At 36.0% G+C, this 22038-nt stretch overlaps 1 protein-coding gene across 2 annotated transcripts in view; it reads right to left on the bottom strand.

Moving 5' to 3' along the window:
• LOC106880935 (ubiquitin carboxyl-terminal hydrolase 22) overlaps nt 1-21715 on the bottom strand; it is a 36209-nt gene extending 14494 nt beyond the window's left edge. The window contains exons 1-8 of one of the 2 annotated variants that reach the window (XM_014931112.2): nt 20700-21715; nt 15540-15672; nt 14476-14589; nt 12798-12899; nt 11545-11717; nt 7283-7430; nt 6235-6337; nt 2601-2692 (exon numbers count right to left, since the gene is read on the bottom strand). In XM_014931112.2, coding sequence (XP_014786598.1) covers nt 2601-2692; nt 6235-6337; nt 7283-7430; nt 11545-11717; nt 12798-12899; nt 14476-14589; nt 15540-15672; nt 20700-20819 — 985 coding nt within the window. In that variant the 5' untranslated portion in view covers nt 20820-21715. Of the gene's footprint in view, nt 1-2441; nt 2693-6234; nt 6338-7282; nt 7431-11544; nt 11718-12797; nt 12900-14475; nt 14590-15539; nt 15673-20699 lie in introns of both variants that reach the window. The other variant, XM_014931111.2, reaches the window with a different exon arrangement.
• Nucleotides 21716-22038: the final 323 nt, after the last annotated feature.

Below are 22038 nucleotides of genomic sequence, written 5' to 3' on the forward strand. Positions count from 1 at the left end.
ACCTTCGAACATTAGGTCTCACCAAGGCAATGATTTGTGACTGAAACCTTTGGAAATATGCTGTGCATGAGAAGACCCGGCAAGCGAAGTGAGACCATAATCTGAGGCCTCTGCCAGGGGTGTAGCCAGCCCACTTATGCGTACCTTTCCTTCATTGGACATTAAACTCCACTTGCGAAGACCTGTTGGGGCAAGTGAAAGCACCTGTACCAGTGGAGCGCTAAGAGCACCATCCGAGCGTGATCGTTGCCAGAGCAGCTTTCTGGCTTCCGTGCCAGTGGCACGTAAATAGCACCATTTGAACGTGATCATTACCAGTGTCGCCTTCCTGGCACTTGTGCCGGTGGCACGTGAAAAGACATTCAAGCGAGGTCATTGCCAGTGCTGCTGGACTGGCTCCTATGCAGGTGGCACGTAAAATACACCATTTTGAGCGTGGCCGTTGCCAGTACCGCCTGACTGGCCTTCGTGCTGGTGGCACGTAAAAGCACCCACTACACTCTCGGAGTGGTTGGCGTTAGGAAGGGCATCCAGCTGTAGAAACTCTGCTAAATCAGATTGGAGCCTGGTGTAGCCATCCAGTTCGCCAGTCCTCAGTCAAATCGTCCAGCCCATGCTAGCATGGAAAGTGGACGTTAAACGATGATGATGATGACATATAATCTTACTATTGGCAATACCATGTTTTCAGTACAAATTAGATAATGCAGTCATAAGTTTACGTAATGTTTGAATACGTAGGATGATGAAGATGCAAATGTTTTTAGTCATAAATCTGCACAAGCAAAACTGACCTGGAAGTCAATGTTAGTAACATAATTTCAGTATTCACTTGGTTTACTAGTGAGCAGAAGTACACCACGCAACTTCTGAAAATATTTTAATACTATGAATACCATATTAAATGTTATGACTATGTTAAAATATGAATCGATTTCGTCAAACTACCCATCTATTTTTGTAACAAGATAATTCGAAAGGGAGCTTGAAAAGAGTTCTCTACCCTTAGTGAGAAATATAAAAATTTCCCATTTTTCCATCATCAATAATTTAATGTCCACTTTTCCAATGCTTGCATGGATCAGATGGAATTTGTTGGGGGAAGATTTTCTACGGTAGGATGCCCTTCATGTCGCCAACCCTCACTTGTTTCTAAGTACGGCAATAATTCCCCGTAGTCACATATTTTCACACAATATTGGAAGGATGCCATTTGCATAATCATGGCACTCATTAAAAACTTTCATATACTGTCAAGGCATTGTTCTATATATGCATATATATATACATATCTTCAACAGCCTTTCTGTGTGTTACTAGTAGCACACATGCATATATATATCTTTAACAGCCTTCTTAAAGTTTCCACCTACAAAATTCATTCACAAGGATCTAGTTGACTGGGAAGCTACTATTCAGTGGGACTGAATCCAAAACCCTGTGGTTAGGAAGCAAACTTCTTGACCACCCAGCCATGCCCTTCTCTGTGAAGATCAAAATAAAATTTCTTGCAAGGAAACAATGAAGTGATGTTGAAATTGGCACCTTTTTTAAAATATTGGATTGATATTTGTTTCTTTTACAGCTTTATATTCATGTTCAAAAATTAATATGGATGGTTTGAAGAATAGTTTTGTTTTATAGCCAGGTACCCCAGGATATAATCACAATGACTGTATTGTAATAGTAAGTTTTAAACTGTGTCCATGAGAATATACAAAGATTTTTCCTCTGAGACAGGAAGTCAAGTTCAAATGCTTTCTTTCATAAGCACCTGCTCTTCTTGAGAGAGAGAAAAAAAATGAGAATATGCATATGGTTTATATATGAATAACTGTACCGATGGTTGTATATTATGAATTTATGCCTGTATCCATGTGTGCATTAGTCTAAGTAGAAAATATTAATAACACTCACCTCAAATATAGATACACATATACTAGGCTCAATACCACTTCTTTTTTGTATCTTCCATCACCCTGCTCCTCTTCATCTACACTGTCTGAAATAGGAGATTAACTTACTCTCCAGTGAATTGCTAATCTCATTACACTAAGATATATTGAAATATATCAACATTCCTGGTGCCTGTCACTTACACAAATTAATCCTTTTATTCAACTTAGTAACAGTTGAGGACAACTCAGATATAGCTTAACCCCAACTCAACATAACAGCCCAACAGATTTCAATTAAATCAATTTCAGCAGTTCAGGTCCAGTTCAATTGATCTTAATGGCCCAGCGCAGCCCAACTAATAGTAACAGCTCAATTCAGTCCAATTTATCTCAGTGGCTCAGCCTAGTCCAGATTAATTAATTTCAACAGCTCAGCTCAGGCTAACTGATCTCAATAGATCAGCCCAACCCAAACAAGACATTATCATTAGAGTAATTAATACAAGACTGGCACTCAAAATCTAAATGAAATTTAAAACTTACTTGAACTTGGAGAATTAGCTGAACCATTGTTGCTATTTGAAGTGGTATTGTTTGAACTGCAACTAGAAGTGGTGTTAGTTGTTGTGTTTGTGGTGCTTGTTGTGGTGTTAGTATTGTTGTTGGTGTTACTGTTGTTATTACTGTTATTATTGTTATTACTGCTTGGGGCTGTAGTTGGGATGCTGCAAGGAGGTCCAGGGCCCAGATCTAAAGATATGTCCCAGATAGGATCGATTGTGGTGGAAACATTACTGAAAAGAAAAAGAAAATAATAAAAATGACATATTTAGCTACAGTAATATATTTTTTTTAATTAGGGGTTAAATACCAATAGAATGTATATTACTAGCATTTCCGTGAAACAAAGAATAAGAGCCAGGAGTGTTTTTGAAATTTGAAACTGAATCAACAATTATGTCTGCTGCTACAAGCTTATATCTTCTGGAAATGTTAAGCACCATGACAAATCACAAAAATAAAACAGTGTCTTCTATTCCATTACTCCACAAAACAATCAGTGGATTGGCAAAATTGTTAGACATTGGATAAAATGTCTTATTCAGCTCTTTGTATTTGGAGTTCACTTGTGACTTTTGGCATTCTCTTCGACAACACTGGTGGCATAGGGAAGGAAAGCTTGCAGCATAAGCAACTACTAGTCTGCCATAAAATACTTGGCCCAGGTTTGTATCCTGGAGAGAAAAGTTTTTCAAGTGCAGATATCTGGTCAACCTTCACCAATGAAGCCTTAATAGCAAGAAACCAATTTTCTTGTTAACTAAGTGTTGTTGACTCCAGATTTACAATGGGCCAACTAGTCCTACAATGGTAAGAGTGATAAGAGATCGCTTGTATAACTGATGGGAACAGTACCACAAGAAGCATCAGTTCATAAGTTTTCTTATTGAAAGATATACACACAGATATTACAGGTTTCAGGACAGTTTCTTCTAATCATATTTCACTCAAAAGGCATGAGCCAACCAAAGGCAATAATAGAATCCACAAGACCAATATATCATGCAGTGGGACTGAACTCTGAACCATATGGTTTGAAACAAACTATTAATCACACAAACAAATCTACCACTAATTACATACCTGACTTTCCATGCTGCCCTGGCTTGGACAAGTTTTCTAAGGCAGTGTTTTACAACTGGATAACCTTCCTGTCATGAACTCTTTTTGTTGCTTCTTATGACATAAATGACAAGACATACCTATTCTGAAACCAGGATGCCATTAGTTTTGGGTGGATATCTTATTGGGATTTGAACTCAGAATGTAGAGAAACAAACCTAAATACTGCAATTCATTTAATAATAATCATCATTTAACGTCTGTTGTCCATGCTGGCACGAGTTGGATGGTTTGACAGGGCAGGCACGCTGCACCAGATTCCAGTCGGATTTGGCATGGTTTTCTATGGCTGGATGTCCTTCCTAACACCAACCACTCCAAGAGTGTAATGGGTGCTCTTATATGCCACAACTGCGATTTTGCTTGGCTTGATGAGTCTTGTTCTCAAGTATGACATAATGCCAACGGTCTTGGTCATTGCCTCCATTAGGCCCAACATTCGAAAGGAACTCACCCACTTTGCCTCCGTGAGGCCTAATGTTCAAAAGATGTTCTTTACATGCCACCAGCATGAACGCACTTGGCTTGATGGGTCCTCTCAAGCACAGCACATCGCCAAAGGTCTCAGTCACCAGTCATTGCCTCTGTGAGGCTCAAAGTTCGAAGATCATGCTTCATGATTTCGTACCATGTCTTCCTGGGTCTACCACGGGTTCCCTCCACAGTTAGAGATCAGTACTTCTTTACACTGCTGTCCTTGTCCATATGCATCACACAACCATACTGGCACAGTCGTCTTTCTTGCACACCACATCTGATTCCTCTTATGCTTAACTTTTCTCACAAGATGCTTACACTCTGTTGAACATGCACATCCAGCAAAGCATACTGGTTTAATTTCTCTCAAGCCTACACATGTCCTTGGCCGTCATAGCCCATGTTTCACTGCCATCAAACAATCTGTCTTTCACTCTGAGAGAGAGGCCCTTTGTCGCAAGCAGGGGTAGGAGCTCACTGAAATTTGCTCAGCCTAATCTTATTCTCACAGCTATGCTCTTGGAGCATCCACCTTCACTACTAACTTGGTCATCTAGATAATGGAAGCTATCTACTAGCTCTAGCTTGCTCCCCTGGCAGTTGATGGAGTCTATTTTCTGCACATTTTCAGTGTTCTTTGTACCTGTGCACCTTTCACATGCAAAAGTTAGTTTCTCTGTTACCCTTCCTCTGATGTTGCTGCACCTTTTATGTGTCCAAAGCTTACATTGGGTGCATCTTATGGAGTTTCTACACATTGAGCAGGGCCATCTACCTGAAGAGATTTGTGATTTGTCTGCTTTCCTACTTACTATGACTATGGTTTTTGCTAGGTTAACCTTTAAGGCCTTTTGATTCTAGACCTTACTTCCATACCTTGAACTTCTTCTCTGGTTCAGGTAGTGATTCAACTATAAGAACAAGGTCATCAGCATATAGGAGCTCCCAGGAGCAGCCTATCTTGAATTCCTCTGTTATTGCCTGGAGGTCTATGATGAACAAGAGGGGAGCTGAGCACTGATCCTTGGTGAACCCCTACTTGTACCCTGAATTCTTTGCTGTACTGGTTGCCTATCCTCACCTTACTGGTAGCGTCCCTTGTACAGCTCTCACCAACCACTCGTCTATCCTTAGTTTCTGCACTGACCACCAGATAAGGAATCTGGGTTCTCTGTCAAAAGCTTTCTCCTAGTCAACAAAAGCCAAGTACAGAGGTTTACCTTTGGCTCGGTATTTCTCCTCAAGTTGCCTTACCAGAAATATAGCATCAGTGGTGCTTCTACCTGGCACAAAAACAAACTGCTACCCAACTTAAGTAAATAAGTAAGGTTTTTCTCATTGACACAAGATCACAAGTTTGCAGGAGAGAAGCATAGTTACTTGAATCTATCCCAGTAAGTATCTGTTAATAATTCTAATGAACAAGAAGGATGAAAGACAACTCCATTCGGTTTTGAATCTTGGACACAGAGATATGTAATTTAATAATGTATTTAACCCAGTATTCCATTAACTCTGCCAACATTACCAAAGGTTAAGAAAATAATAGTAACTTTGTGTAACAGAAACAATTGGCACAAGTTGCTTGAGCACTTGAAAAACTAATGTATTGCATTTGAGACCAATTAATTACAAATAAAACTGGTTTCTTCTTGTTAACTAAGATCTGCATTGGTCAAGGTTGATAACATGTCACTACCTGAAAAGTTTCCACTTGAAGATGCAAAATTGGACACATTTTTTTCTTTTATAGCAGGCTAGCATTGTCCATACTGCAGGCCTTTCCCTTCCATGCCACTTCGATGGCCAAGAGAAAAGCATGAGCTACTGAATGTTGTCACAAATGAACTCAAAACACAAAGAGCAAGAACAAATATTGCAAGGCATTCTGCTTGTTGCTCTCACAATTCTGGCATTTCTTGTTAAGTCCATCAGTAATATTTTCACTAAAACTTTGAATAAAAATGAACATCTTTTTTTCAAAATAATGAACAAAAATATTTTGCAGTAGCAGGCGATAGGTATGTGAAGATGACATGCTCTCAGTATTTCATTGATTACTTACTCTCAATGAACATAATCTAACTATTGAAAACAATACTTCATACAAGTGATGTGCAGTTCAAACATGTATTTGCATAACTGTTAATATAGAAAAGATATCTAGAGAACATACTTGCACTCTTGACATGTAACATCTGACTGCAAACCACCCGTAAATATTTGATCGATGATACAGTTGCAGTGATGAGGATTGTTATAAGAGATACCATTGGTTCCTGTAAATAAGAATAAGAATGTTACAAGTTTATGGGAGAAAGGATTTAAGATAATTAAACAGACACTGTAACTAAGTATGATCTTGTCTTGGTCACAAGGATAAAATAACAATTACTAAACTATGATTCCTACAGAATCTAAGTCTTTTCGATATGATGGTGGATATTGTAGGCAGTTTTTTCTATAGGAGGAACTGAACTAAGCCCTGGGAGACAATGAGCTTTTGTGCTACCAGTCTGAAGTATACCACCTTCAACACTTAATTAGGGAGTATGTAGTCTGGAGTAAGGTCACACAACACAGTGATGGGAATGGGGAATGAGCCAGCAACTTTTAGCTGGTTGTTTAGCAATGCATCAACTTAGCAGTCTAAGGTTTACAGATATTTTAGTTATCATTTAAATTATCAACCCCCAGAGGGATGAAAGTGCAAATTGATGCCAGTGGTAGTTGATCTCAGAATGAAGATGTATGAAATTAAATACTGTAATGCACCCCACTCTCCTAAAATGATAATGATTTCAAAAATAACAACACTTGCTTCTTGGAGATGTAGGATTCCGGATTTTTTTTAGTTTTAATGGATACCTTTAAAGTAAGAGCCGCTAATGTGTATATGTGACACAGTCATTGATTTAATTCACATCAACTACTACTTCATCTTTTCAATATAATCATTAAATAGTATATACTTTAAATCAATAAACTTTTATTGTTTCTAACACATATTTGTTACATCTACTTTGATCATTTCAGCATGTGTTACTTATACACACCAGTATCATGAAATAATTTAAGATAATATGTTCATCTGTTAAGAGGAAATTTGATTTGTTTATGAAGTTTTTGCGAGTCAGACTCATACAGTGATTCATGAAAAATATACATGTTGAGAGGTTATAACAGAATCAAGAAAAGCATGAAAGTAAGGTGTACATGTTTACCTTTACAGTGTCGATGTAAGACGTCTAATGCGGCTATGAGGAATTCATGGGCATCTTGCTGCTCATAGCCAGCAAGATGTCGAGCATTTGTCCACACCAGATGTAACAGACGGTATGGGATGTGTGGTGCACGATTACCAGAATAAAACTGAAATACAGCAAAGGAATTAGAATAATAATCTTTTGCAATATTTATTATTACAATACTTTCTAACATATAAAATAATAATGGCTTCAAATGTAGACACAAGCATAACTGTCTGGTTAAGAAGTTCACTTTGGAAACATGTAGTTTATATGTGTGACACCTTGGGCAAGTGTCTTCTACTAAAGCCACAGGCTGACCAATGCCGTGTGAGTGAATTTGGTAGCTGGAAATATGTGTGGAAGCCTGTTGTATATAATTGTGTGTGTGTGTGTTTTGTCCTTCCCAACTCCTCCACTTGACAACTGGAGCTGTTTGTTTATGTCCCTGTACCTTAATGGTCCAGCAAAAAAGTACTGGGGGTGATTTGTATAATTTAAAGACATTACTTCAGCACAGCCACAATGCAATGGCTGAAACGAGTCAAAATGTGTATAGGCATAAGACCACACATTTTGACTGTGTTTTACTCAACCATATCAGGATGAAAAGCAAAATCAAAGTTAGGAGTATTGTAATTTAGAATATAAAAGGAAGCACGTGATGTTTTGTTTAGTGTTTAGTTACTCCAGCTATCCACAACTTTAATACAGGTAATTTCTTACATAGGTACAAGATTAGAAATTTGGGAGAGACTAGTAGATTAAATCAACAGTAGTAGTTAATTGGTATCTATTTTATCAACCCCCGAAGGATAAAAGGCAATGTTGACCTAACAGGATTCGAACTCAAAACATAAAGAACTGGAAAAAATACTGCAAGGCATTTTTTCCCCCTGACACTAACAATTTTGCCAATCTGCTACCCTAATAATTGTTTTTAGCAATGGAACAAAGCCTGAAATTTGAGGCAGATTAATCTATTACACTGATTCCAGAACTTGTCCGGTGCTTTATTTTATTGACCCTAGAGGAATGAAAGGCAAAAATTGACCTCAGTGAGATTTAAACTCAGAATGTAAAGAGCTGGGACAAATACTGCAAGGCATTTTTTCCAGTGCTGTAACAATTCTGCCAATCCATCACCCTAATAATATTCTTTGTAGAACATTATCTCCATAATAGTCCAATAAAAAGACATGTTTTGTTAAATGTTCTATCTCTTTTAAAACTTGACTTTTACATCTATAACTCCATATCTCATGTTGGTCATAACTTCTCATGTACCATATATTTGAATGATAACATACCAAGTGATAAAATACATACAATGAATTGAAGTGAAAAAATAATAATTTCTTACATAGGATTATCAGATTGTGTGATGATCATACCATTCTTGAGGATATTAGGAAATTAAAATCACATTATCTTTAGTTTTAAGGCAATACTTTCTTTTGTCTAAAGCACACAGCCAGTTTTTGTGGGCAGGGTTAACTGATCTTAAAGTGACTAACTGTTGCTTATTTTATTGCTTCTAGAAGGTCAAAAGGCAAAAACCAACATTGGCAGGACTAGGTATAAGTATTTGAGGAATAAATTAAAATACTGGAAAAAATATTAAGAAGGATATTTCAATGTGGGCAATATTAAATTATGACATCATCCAGAAGAGGGCCAAAACTAGGAAACTCTAAATATTATCTGAAATAAGCTTAGTTTTGTAAATCTAGGAGGAATTATCAGAGAATTGCTCTAAGCACAGGCAGGCTTGCATGGCCAGACAATTCACTTCATAACCATTGGGTCTCAGATTTGAGTTTGTTATGAGACACTTTAAGCTAGTGTCTTCTATCATACCCTTGGGTTAACCAATGTCAAGCGGACGTTAAACGATGATGATGATGATGATGATACTGAAATTCAGTGTGCAGCTCTCTGGCTTGCCAACTCTGGTCGAACTGTCTAACCCATGTCAACATGGAAAATGGATGTTAAAGGATGATGACAATGAAAACGTGTATGTAAACCACCTGTTGTGTATGTAAAGTAGTTGCTGTTAAATGGTTACAGATCAAGTAGAAACAGTAAAAGGTTTAGTGAATCTTTTAGTCCAGTCAAAGACATGACAATTAATTTTTTGAGTATTGGTACCACAATAAAATACTTCAAGTACATTCTGTAAAGTGGTTGGTGTTAGGAAAGGGATCCAGCTGTTAAAACCATGCCACAAATGCAATGTCATGTTCTACAAACCAATCTAGGTGGGCAGTAAGTCCAAATAAAAACAAAAGACATGTACATATATATATATATATATAGATATAGATATATATATATAGTATGAAAGTGTGTATGTCTGCATATCTTAGGCAGTAGTGATATTGTTTATGTTATTCTTTAACAAAATGTCCTGCAGCATTTCAACATATAAAAATGCAGAATAAAATACCCTACTTGATAGACAGGAAGAGCATCCAACTGCAGAATACTGCCTCAATGAAGTTTTCCTCAAACTCATGTCAGTATTAAAGAAAAAAAAAAGCATATAAAAGCAAATTTGCCTTCAGCATAACACTGATATCCTATATTTTTTTTACAAAGCTACAATTTTGGAGAAATGATTTATAATGAATGAATTGACTTGAGGGTATATATGTCTCTTTTCTAGCAGAGTAAATGGCTATGTGGAAATTATGGTAGACTTTAAACAGAATTTAGAAAGATAAAACTACTGCTTGGAAAGCCACAACTACTTTTACATAGTATGGAAGAAATAACTAAGTGAATTAATACTTAATATGTACTGTATAATAGGTGCAGTTATGTCTGTGTGGTTAAGAAAGCCTACCTCTTCTATTGCCTCGGGCTGACTAATACCTTGTAAGTGGAATTAGAAAACAGAACCCAAACGGAAGCCCATCATGCACGAGCGTGTGTGTGTGTGTGTGTGTGTTTGTAATAATCTGTGCATGTCATCATTTGCTTTCTTTATATGAGGCCATCTGAGCAAAGAAAAGGTGCTGTCATGCATACATTGTTGATGCAGTTCTTGCTTTGAAAATGGAATAAAAATCCTTTACTTGTAAGGGTTGGAGATAGGAAAAGTAACCAATCATAAAATACTGTCTCAAATAAGTACCATTTTTATGCCAGCATAGGAAAATGAACATAAAATGAATGAAGGAATGAAAGAGTATTGGTACTTTTAAAACATCCCAAGCAGAACATGAATTCTGAATCAAGTAAGATAAAGCTAAATGTCAACTGTAATGCACTTAGTTCAATTCTGTATTGCTCTAGTCATCATTAATACCACTAACACCACCACAATCCCAAAATACTGGTTTCTTGGTAATCCGATTTTACACACATTGACTGTGTACACTAAATGCTGGTCTCTAGTTGACATTTGTAATGTCCTCCAAATCAATGCCTGTAGCATGGTAAAATCTTCTACCCTCAACTTTTTTTTATCAAAGAAAACATAATTGATAAATAAGGATGTTTGTTGCATAGGGCCCTCTATGACACTGTTTCTTCATATGACCTCCTTTGAATCCCAGCACTCCATGAAAAAATCCTGGAGTTTTGCAACATAAGGGAAGTGTCTTGACAAAATTCAATAAAAATGTATTTTATGAAAAAAAATCGATTTACACCATTTTCAAAATAAGAAATTAGTAAAATTTCTTTTTATCCAGATAAATTCCTTCAAACTCAAACAATTTTTTTGTTTCATTTAATGTCAGAATAACAGTGGTTGTCCAGAGTGTCCAAACTCTTTTACAGAGTATCACAAACACTTTATTTTTATGATATATTTCCATACAGTTTTGTGTTTTAGGGAAAACTGTATAAGGGTTCCACAACAAAATAAGCTTGGGAGCCATTGCTCTAATGTTTCTATTGAGAAGAGGTTTTCCCATAGGATCTGACCTCAGTTATGGGCTTTGCATAAAAAAACGAAAAAGAAAAGAAAGGAATGGGTGATTGTTTTTTAAGCTATGTATATTTGATTAAAATACTGAAAGGAAGGGACGTAATCAACAGAGTTAAATAACTTGTAAATGAGAAAATGTTTAGTTGTAGATTAACTTGCCAGTTTTATACTACCTATTGTACAGCTTTATAGTAGAATAAAAGAAATTATCTTCTTCCAAAAACATCACAATGTCAACGTCAGTATTTGAAAGCTGCAGCTGTCGAGTTAATGGATTAGCAAAATAAACCATTACCTCCTGGAAAAGACGAGACATTTCACACACCAGACATTTTTGAGCTTCACTATCCATTTGACAGACGTGCTGATCAGCTAGAAAAAAGTCCCTTAAAATTGGTGTGTGCGTCAGGGCTTGGACAATACAATTCATGAAACAAGTGTTTCCCAGGTTAATGAGACCTCGTAGACCTATAAAAAAAATTCCACAGAAGGAAATCTTAAAAGGATCATTATCATCAACATCAACAACAAACAGTAAAAGCAAAAGAAAAAACACATTCCATAACCTATGAAGTTGGTAATCACTAATAATGTAGCCTACCTACAAGTTGTGGAAATACTTGTAGCTTCTTTGCATTTACCTTGCGGTTTTAATTAACTTCTCCAATCGGGTCTATGTCTTAAATTAGTTTCTGACACTCAGCTGTCATTGGCAAAGGGTAGGCAAACATCTTGAAACCAGTAGCAGTCGACCAACAATCATGAATTTTATTACTTATTACAGAAATCACACCAGTACACAGCATCTATAAAAGAATTTTTTTTCTTTAGAACTGATTAAGACACATGACTACAATAACAGAATAATGTGGTCAGGTATCATCCACTGCTCCTCAATGAAAGAGCTAAGTATGGACTGAAGAGTTTTTTCCTTCATGTGATGTGGTAAGAGAGAAAACAGAAAATTATGACATTTAAGTTTTTCTCTCAAGAGTATTAATGCAATAAAATTCTGTAACTATTATGTCTTGGGGGAAAACAGTGAAGACTTTATCTTTGAGTTCTTATTCAAGGAAAGGTATGCAAGAGAAAGGCTTTCTGTTGGCCATGAGAAAATTTGAGTTCAACGTTGCAATCTACTGAAACAGTGATTAATTGTTGTGCTTCCTATACAGTAGGAAACTACCTCCATATGGCGCCTCTTTACCACTAAATGGATCAGGGTGGTTAAAAGTTGAAGTGTCTTTGCCACAGACACAGTATAGTGCTGGCGACAGGAGATCAACTAACAAACCTTCAGCTGGCAGTCTATCCCCCCCCCATCAAACTACTTAGCTGAATCTCTCATAATATTGCAATAAACAAAAATAAACTTCACTCATTAAACAAAAGGAGAAGAGAGAGAGAGAGAGAGAGAGAGAGAAGGAGCAAGGTGAGGAAGGTCAAATCAAAGAAAGGATGAAGATGGACAAAAGTGTGAAAGAAAATGATGAATGCAAAGGTTTAAATTTTGAAAGAAAAGGGAAAAAAATTAACCTTTCAACTTACCAATAGTAGAGTTGTCTTCTACTTTTAGCCTTTTTCTATTTTTGGAAAGTAAATCCACTTCACATTGGTCAGGTTCCCACGGTGAAAATTGTTCTTTGATTCCTGAAATGATAAATTTTAGTTACTTTTGAATCTAAAAAGAATGTTTTTTTTTTTATTAGATAAAGGGATTAATATTGTACAAAAAGAGGTGCACAGTTGAGTGAATCAACAATACCAGCATATAATTGTTAATATTTTTATAATACTTTACCTTCATAAAAATGATGAAATGTAATGTCAACCCAGTTGGTATTTGAACTCATAAAACATCACACATACAATCTAAATGTTATCAAAATACAAATATACATTATCAGGCAATATGCTTTTGCAGAATCATATAGTAAAGTGCTTATCATAATAATAATCCTTTATACCATAGGCACATGGTCTGAAAACTTTGGTGGGGTGAGGGTGAGTCAGTTACATTGATTCCAGTGCACAACTGGTACTTATTCTATTGATCCTAAAAAGAAGAAAGGTAAGGTATTTGAACTCAGAATGTAGAGCCAGAAGAAATTGTTTGGTGACTGCAATAATTTGATTCTTACAGTACGACTTGTCTTTTCAATGAATTAATCCACAGCAAGCAGAGGAAACAGCTTTTGAATTTATTTCTTCCTATAGGAAATAAATAGCCACTGTAAAGACTTGAGTCATGAACTCTAAAGAATTAAGAACAAAATTGTTGAATTGCACAACAGTCAAAGTCTACATCATTGTTAATATCCACTTCCAAAAGATTAGGAATGCACAGACTCAAAGAGATAAGATGGATAGTTGATATAGAGTATGTGCATGTGTGTGTGTGTGTGTATATCATTATGATCATCATTATTTTATGTTTGCTTTTCATGCTGGTAAGGATTGGATTGGTTGTTACTATGCTGATGAGTCAGAGGAACAGATACCTCACTTTTAAGTTTCATTTTTGCTTTGCTTTCTATAGTTACATGCCCTTCTTAACAACAAACACATTAATGAGTGTACTGCAAGTATTTTTTTGTGGCACCAGTATTAGGGAGATCGTTCCATCTCCAACAAAACTAAAGAGGTCCTTTTGATACCACTCTTAACAAAACGCACTGACTACATTTTATTATGGCACCAACACTAAAGATAGGGGTGAGGGTAATGATGGGTAGTAAAAGATGAATAAATGTTGAGGGTCAATGAGGGAGTGTAAGGTGGAATGTATGGAGTGCATGCATACTTGATGAAGTCTCTTAAGCATGTGCCTTAAGATGGCTATGGGAACAAGACTAGCAAAAATGAAAGAGGAGATGGAGTGTTGGTGAAAGGGTCGGATAAATGCAGTGGCATCCTTAGTTAAACTGGAGGCATTGTATGATGAACAGAGAGAAAAGGGCTGGGTGAAATTGAGGGATAAGCAATAGGCGCACAAGAGATAAAGGTAAGGTGTTAGGAACACAGGTAACAGCAGTATGAGTGATAGACATGTGACTGACAGTGATGTTTGATAAGAGAGAGGTGTGAGTGGGATGAGTGATGAGGGGCTGTGGAATGGTTATTAAAAGAGATGAGAGGCTATCAAAGAGATCCATGATGTAGATTTGACAGTATACATACATGTGTGTGTGTGTGTATGAGAAAAATACTGAGTGAAAATGTTTACCTAGTGAACAAGCTGATCTCCTGATCTGATCTTTGGCTAAGTCTTCTAATTCTTTATCATAAACATAGTCCCCACAAGGGGTACAATAGACAGCTCCATAGGAAAGGTCTACAGCTGAAAATAGAGAATGATAACAGTTAGAGTCATTCAGTTATTTCTATATAAAATCAAAGGATAGATCCCCCTTTTTAGTCAACAAAACAATAACATTTAAAGTCAAAAGGAAAAAAAAAAAATAATAGGCAAAGTATCCAAGTTATGCATCAGTCTAATTTGTTGACACCATGCTACACTGTACAGTGTAATACAATGAGTAATCATATTGTCTCTGAGCCAACAAAAACCTTGCTCAAAACATTCCAAAGATCAAAATAAACAAAAGTAAATGGTTCAATGAAGATTGAAATGAATTGGGTTAAGACACAGAAAGGTGAGAAAGGATGAAACAGTGCCTTACTCAAGGGATATAAACAAAGTTCAACTGAGAAGTTGAAACTTTATCACCTTTACAACAACAATGTCAACAATAAATTTAATCAGAAGCAGAGAAATGAGTGGGATTCCCCCCCCCCCTCCTTGACTTGTAAACCTGTTATCCAAAATTTAAGCAGTCAATGGCCAGCGAGTTGAAAGTTTTCTGACACCTGTATTGCAAATTTAAACTAACAAAATGAAACCAGATAATTAAAATTGTCTGACATTTGTAACTTAATAAATGAATGAATGAATGAATGTGACACGAGGTGATATATTTGTTGTTGTTCTGGAAACAATTGTTAAACAAAAGAAATGAGGACACTGGAATTTTAAATTACAATTGAGTGAGAGGTACAACCACTGATTCATTAAGGTACTGGACCAATGGTGCTGATATCAAGATTTCAGAATCAACAATACCACTCTACTTACCTGACTAAAATCAACCAACTTTCATCCATTCTGTAAACAGTATGAAAAAAAAGTTTCCAGTTTCCAATAGCAACTTCTTTAAAGAGAAAGCTCAGTTGAATGTTAAAGAAATATATACAATAAAATAGCATTAATAAAAAATTTCAGAATGTTACCTAGGTTATGACTTTTGTTTTTTGCATGGTCATGGATGTGTTTTGCCTGGAAGCAGCCAAAAAAGACACACTCTAAACAAGCATGGAGCCTTACAGAGCCTTGATGGCAGGTATGACAGAGACACTTCTCAGCCTGTAAGATAAAAATTGAAATTTTTCTCTGTCAATAATAGCAATATGGAGAAGAGAAAGGTAAAGATAAAAATGACAATACCTGACTGTGACAATGTCTTCCAATCTTCTGTTTCTTGTCTGAGTCAGTTTGAGAATAGTAAAGTAAGATAACATTTAATTATTAAAGACAAAATGCTCCAACAATATCAAACAAGACTTCCAAGGTATCTTATTTATGATAGTATGGATTAATAATAATAATAATCTTTTATTATAGTTAAGCCCTTTAACATTGGAGACAGTAATATGATGAGAAGGATAAAAAAACTGATGGATTTAGATAAAATAAAACAAAAACGAAAGTAGTAACTGCAACAAGGAAATGGTCTTGTTCAGGAGGGACAATTACCTTCAGTCAATCAAAGAAACCCTACAGATTCAGGATGACTTCACTTTCAAGAACAAATGCCCTTTACCAGTTGTATTCTCTAGCCTAGAGGCATACACTAGCAGTAAATTTATCCACTTGGGCCATTCCTGCCACTCTTACTCACTCTTCCACAAGAAGGACATGCAAAAAGTAGATGAAGGCTTGGCTGAAGAAGAAAGAACCTATCTTCAGGTCTTACAGTTGTGTCCATCACAACCAGTTTTGCTATAACCACCAGACAGAGGTAAGACTGCCTGCTCTTCTCAATCAAAAGGAAGCTTCAGGGTGATCCTTATAATAGATTTAGCATCTCAGGCATGACTGGATGTTGGTACTTCCATGCCTGTAGAGTTTGTTTTTAAACTAGCAATGTCCCTCGCTAGCACTGCTAGACTAGGGATTTCTGGAAGCTACCAATATCTCCAGGATGAAAGCCAACAGACCTGCCATTTGATCTCTTTACTCAACATTTCAGGAATAGTTTCCTCTCAGCTTATTTTAGCATGAGATTAGCCATTTTGTTTATAACCTAATTCCAGCTTCTATCTATCTGGAGTTCCAAATCAAACTAGATCCCAAGTAAATTAACCAGTTTGTCACTCCAGCATCCCACAGCACTAGTTGGCAGCATGGAATTAACTTCCTGTGTCAAGCTACAAGTCTACCAACTTGTTTGGGCTGATTTTGCTCCTGTTAGCACATCATATTCCTTTAGAATGGTGCTGATCATCATCACCTCTGTACTGCCTCAAAATGTGTACCTTAGGTAGGCTGACAATTTTTAGCAAAACAAATCACGCCATGAGATTAGAAAATGGAAATTTTGACAAATGCTGTCTGCATCGATCCTTATACTGTGCATTAAACTTAGGTTTTCTGATGTAGGGAAAATATGTTAGCATGAAATAATATTAGATATATAAAAAAAAGATTTGATTTTAAAAAATGTTTCGGCATTTGTTACTTTTAACCTATTCTCGAATAATGTTTTCCATCTTTGTTATATTGCAGGTGGGAAGCGCCTGTGATGGTCATGCATTTGCCGAGACATTTTTGTCGTGTGTGAGATGAAACGACACGAGAAAAGAAAAAAAAATACAGCTTCCTATGTATAATAAAGAGATCTCTCCAGAAGACAAACAGCATGGAAAATAGTTAATTGGATGATGTTTATGTCTTTCTCAATAGATGCAAATTAATTAGTTAAATGAAATGAAATTAAATTCGGAGAATCGACGCCGGGTACGAATTTTGGTTCTCGATTAACGGAAACCTCTTGGTATAACGGTTGTTATTACATAGAGTTTAAAAAGCAGCAGAACCTAGACAAGCAGAGAAACCTTACCTATGTTTACATATAGCTCTAGCTCAAGAACGAGGGGTTCTTAGTCACACACACCGAGATTACGTTCAAGTCAAACAAGTCAACTTGAGTAAGTCAATGTCCTTCCAAACACTAGGCTTATCTACCTATAAATCCACAGTCTGTGTGATTTTACAAACATACTCTCCTTCCACACTGAAATCTCTGCATCGCCGATCTTCCCATACAGTATGTCAACAGAGCATTCTTTGTAAGCCAACACTTTCTCTACAGTCAAACCTCGAGTCTTATTCTCAGCAACTACATTACGAGCGAATCCTTATTTCCCGACATGACCAGTGAAGACAACAAAGCATTTATATAAAAGAAGCATAGCAATATTTTAAAATTTCAAATACACCTGAATAAAATGGTCGTCAAATGATTAGAAAGAGAAATCGAAAAAATGAACTGTTGTTTGACATTTGACCTAAACGACGGAGACAGACCTAGTACTAATTGTTGACTCATTACCATTCGTTATTTTTCTTGTTGTAGACCTTTATCCACACCGATCTGACGTAGTTTTATTATTTTTTTTTTTAATCAGAAATCATTATTATTATTATTATTATTGATTTTAAATAATTTGATATCACATATATTAAATATAAATTATATTACATAATATAAAATAATATATACACATTAATTATATATGCGTAAGTAAATCACATAAAATGCATTTATAACATGGTATTTTAGGGAGATGAGGAGATTGGAAGTTGTGATGTTCATCGGTATGCCTATAGATCTAGCCTTCCACACATACTGCAATATAAGCCGCGTGAAACGATTTCAAGTAGGAATCGAAACCGAATCGCAGAGGCAATTCTCTAAAGAATTTATAGCTGAATGCACACACTACTACGGCAATTGTCAATTAGGATGTATATCAATAATACATCTCTGATAATTCCTTCGTTAGTGTTACTAATATCACTGGTGAAATGTGGTGCGACGTTAAGGGAGTTTTCTATGAACGTGTGTGAGCGATCCGGTTTCAAACTCCTTGTTGGAAGAGTTTCATAGCAATTGCGACCAAACAGAAAACAAACGTCATAACATCCTGTATTTGCCACTTTCCCTAAACAGGTCGAGTTTCTCGACTATCTACGAACAACAACAAAAAAGTACAAAACAAAATAAATAATCTTGATTATATCAAGCGTAACCGTCTCGTCTGTCAGTATCTGAAGTTCCATCCACAGTCAAGCTTTGAATATATTTGACCCTTCAGCAACGTGAAAATGGATGCTGTAGTGATGTATGGAATGTTTGAAATAAACAGAACTTCGTCCAAAATGTGTCAATAAAAATACATAACGTTAATATACTTTGTTTTGAGACAGAGAAACCAGTCTTTTATTGTTTTTTTTAAAATAAAAATAACTCAAATTTTATAATCTATTCAGTTGAAAGAGAAAAAATTTTTTTCTCAATTAAAGAAAGAAGATCTGAAAGATGAGCTGTATCTCCTCCGTAGAGTAACAACTAAAGATATTGCAGCCAAAAACCCAAGAAATTCGTTTCAACTAGTATCGTATCACGATATATACATTTCTTCTCTTTTGTAATTGAATTGATATTTTTTTTAAAAATCAGTTACCAGAAATTACTATTATAATTATTATACTAACAAGTTATATATACATCATACATATATATATATATATATATATATATATAGTAAATAAAACTAAATGTCATTGTTTACTTGTAATCAATAAAGGAAGTCTTGCGACACAAGACAAAGATAACTAGTATAGGGAGTAGAGGAATGAGTGGGGGGCATTTGAAGTTAAAAAGTACCACTGGTACAGTAATTATATATATATATATATATATATATATGTACATATGTATATATAATTTTATTATATTACAGGCACACACATGTAATATTATGACAAACGGAAAAATATTTTCTACTTTGTTATTAACTAATCACCTTCCACATAATTTTATTTCTGAAGTACGAAGAAAAGGGCATTGTTTATTTTGTTATCAATTTATTTACTTTTTCTACAGATAGCAAAATAATGACACACGCACACACACACGTGTGTGTGTGTGTGTGTCTTCGTCTCTCTCTCTCTCTAAATATATATATGTATGTATATATATATCATTTCATTGATGTTTATATATCTACAAGACATAGTCACGTGGATGCTATCCTTTAACATATAGTATGTTTTTCTTTGTGTGTATGTATATATATATATATACATATATATACATACACACACTATACATCGTTTTCCTTTTTCATTTCCTTCGGATTTTAATCAAATCTGCCGTCTTTGTATATCCCCTTTATACTTACTTCTCAGGTGTTCCCACAATAAATATTTTATGAAGTATAATAAATAAAACTACAGACAGCGACAGGAAACTTTGGCCTTTAGATGACAATGCAGAAAGCGATCCCCTTTAAATAAATTTACTACAATATATATAATCATACGCACACATATATAAAAGGAAATATACACAATAGTGTAAACAATCCTAAAATATAGGCACTCAATACAATAAACTACACACACAATATATATATATATTACTTCGATTCACGAGAAACAATCAAAATATGTGTGAAATATAATAGATTTCAAAGCGATTTATGTGAGATAATACAAATTATTGGTACACACAGGCTGATATATATATATATATATATATGGAGAAGCAGGTTACTGTCAATCCCTATATATATATATATATATATATATATATATATATATATATATATACTCACGCACACAACAAAATCGCAGTCTGTGACGAAATCTGTAAAAATTCTACGATTTCAAAGACAAATTGTTATCTATTTACACACAAAAGGGAAAAACACGTAAATATTTGTCAAATTATAGGAAGTGAAATGATGCATGACAATAATTTAAAGAACAAAGTTAATAACCAAGAAATATGACTACCCACATATGTATATGTTCATACGGATATATTTGTATATTATGATGTATGTATAAATGCGTATATAGTGTAAATCAAGCTAGGAAGAAAGAAATGTTTGAATGTCAATATGAAGTTTTAACAGAGACAGCGGCTTCCCTAGATCAGGGAGACAACAACATCCGGATAAGGCGACTAGAACATAGTTTGCGGAAACCCTTTAGAAATGTATGCAGAAGGGGACATGATCAAGTATAGCAGTGGATAGTTGTGATGAGACAGTGGTAGAAATATAGTCATTAGACCATATTACCGAGATATTTGTACATACCTTGATTCTTCGGGCATCAGCTGACGAACAGGCAATGAAGTAAGCATGGATTATCCGGAATGGTTCGGTTCCCTTGGCTGATTTGAAAGCACTGAGATGCGGGCAGCCATTCACGTTCATTTTAGGGGCTTTGTGGTGTTGTCCCCGGTGTGATTGGTATTGCTGATTGGCCTGCTGTCGCTGCTCATGTCGGCCGGACCTTGGTGGGCACGGCCTGCTGTTGACCCGCACGGGGCTGACTGTGGCCAGGCCGGGCACACACACAGAGCCTTGCGAAGCCAGGACTCCTCCCACCTATACTCACTACAGATTGAGACAACGGGGGTAGTAAAGATCTCCCTAAAACACAGGATACACTATACAGTGAGGGGCTTTAAGCTAACTCAGCTGATGTTCTTCTTGCAATCCGTTTCCTAGAGTGGCAGGGGAAGCTAACCACCCCCCCGACACAACACTGTCCTACCACCACCCTGTTAGAGATATTGGTAGTAGTAGTCGGTGTGTGCTGGTGCTGCCTAGTATCACAATGGTAGGACTACTGGCACCAGACATTGGCAGTGGGAGTACTGATCAGAGCGGTGGTAGGAGAAGTTGTAGCAAGCGAGGTAGGAGGGCTGCTAGTAAAAACTGTGGTGAGAGTGGCAGTTACGTTATGACACTTTATCAAAAAAAAAAGATGGGAGAAAAATAAACGAGTGTCGGTTAAGAGATAACAGTAGTAGATGGACGTTGTTGGAGTAGTGGTAACAGTAGTAGTGACCGGCTGACGGAGTAGGAGGTATTCGCTCCCTCCTACCACAGTAGTAAGGTCACTTAGTAAGGAAGAAAAAGAAGAGGAAGAAACAACGCCAATGCAGGAGGGGAGGAGGAAACATGGTATGTACTTGTTAAGAAAAAAAAGATATTTTTCGAATGAGTAGTAGTGACAGTGTTTTCAATAAATAATAAAAAGAGAGAAAGAAGGAAAGAGTAATAGATAGATCCAAAGAGAGCTGTAATAGTAGTAGTAGTAGTAAGAGGAATTGTCTGTCTGTGTGTCCATTCATCAGTCAACAAAGAGATGCGCATCTCTTGATTTACCAATCGGCTTTGCGCACATGCTTTTACACTTCCGTTTCCGGTTGAGTGTTATCTGTGGTCAAATGAAAAACATGCTGCACTTCCGCCACTTTCAATATGGCGTACCTTTATTACATAGCATGCTGGGACATAACATATTCAATTGATACATACATACATATATATATATATATATATATATATATATCTATATATAGATATATTTGAAAATTTTTTATCATTTTAAAAACATCCTCAAATTTGAGTATTTCATTATAAA

This window comes from Octopus bimaculoides, chromosome 5 (genome assembly GCF_001194135.2).
Source record: "Octopus bimaculoides isolate UCB-OBI-ISO-001 chromosome 5, ASM119413v2, whole genome shotgun sequence".
NCBI classification, from domain to species: domain Eukaryota; kingdom Metazoa; phylum Mollusca; class Cephalopoda; order Octopoda; family Octopodidae; genus Octopus; species Octopus bimaculoides.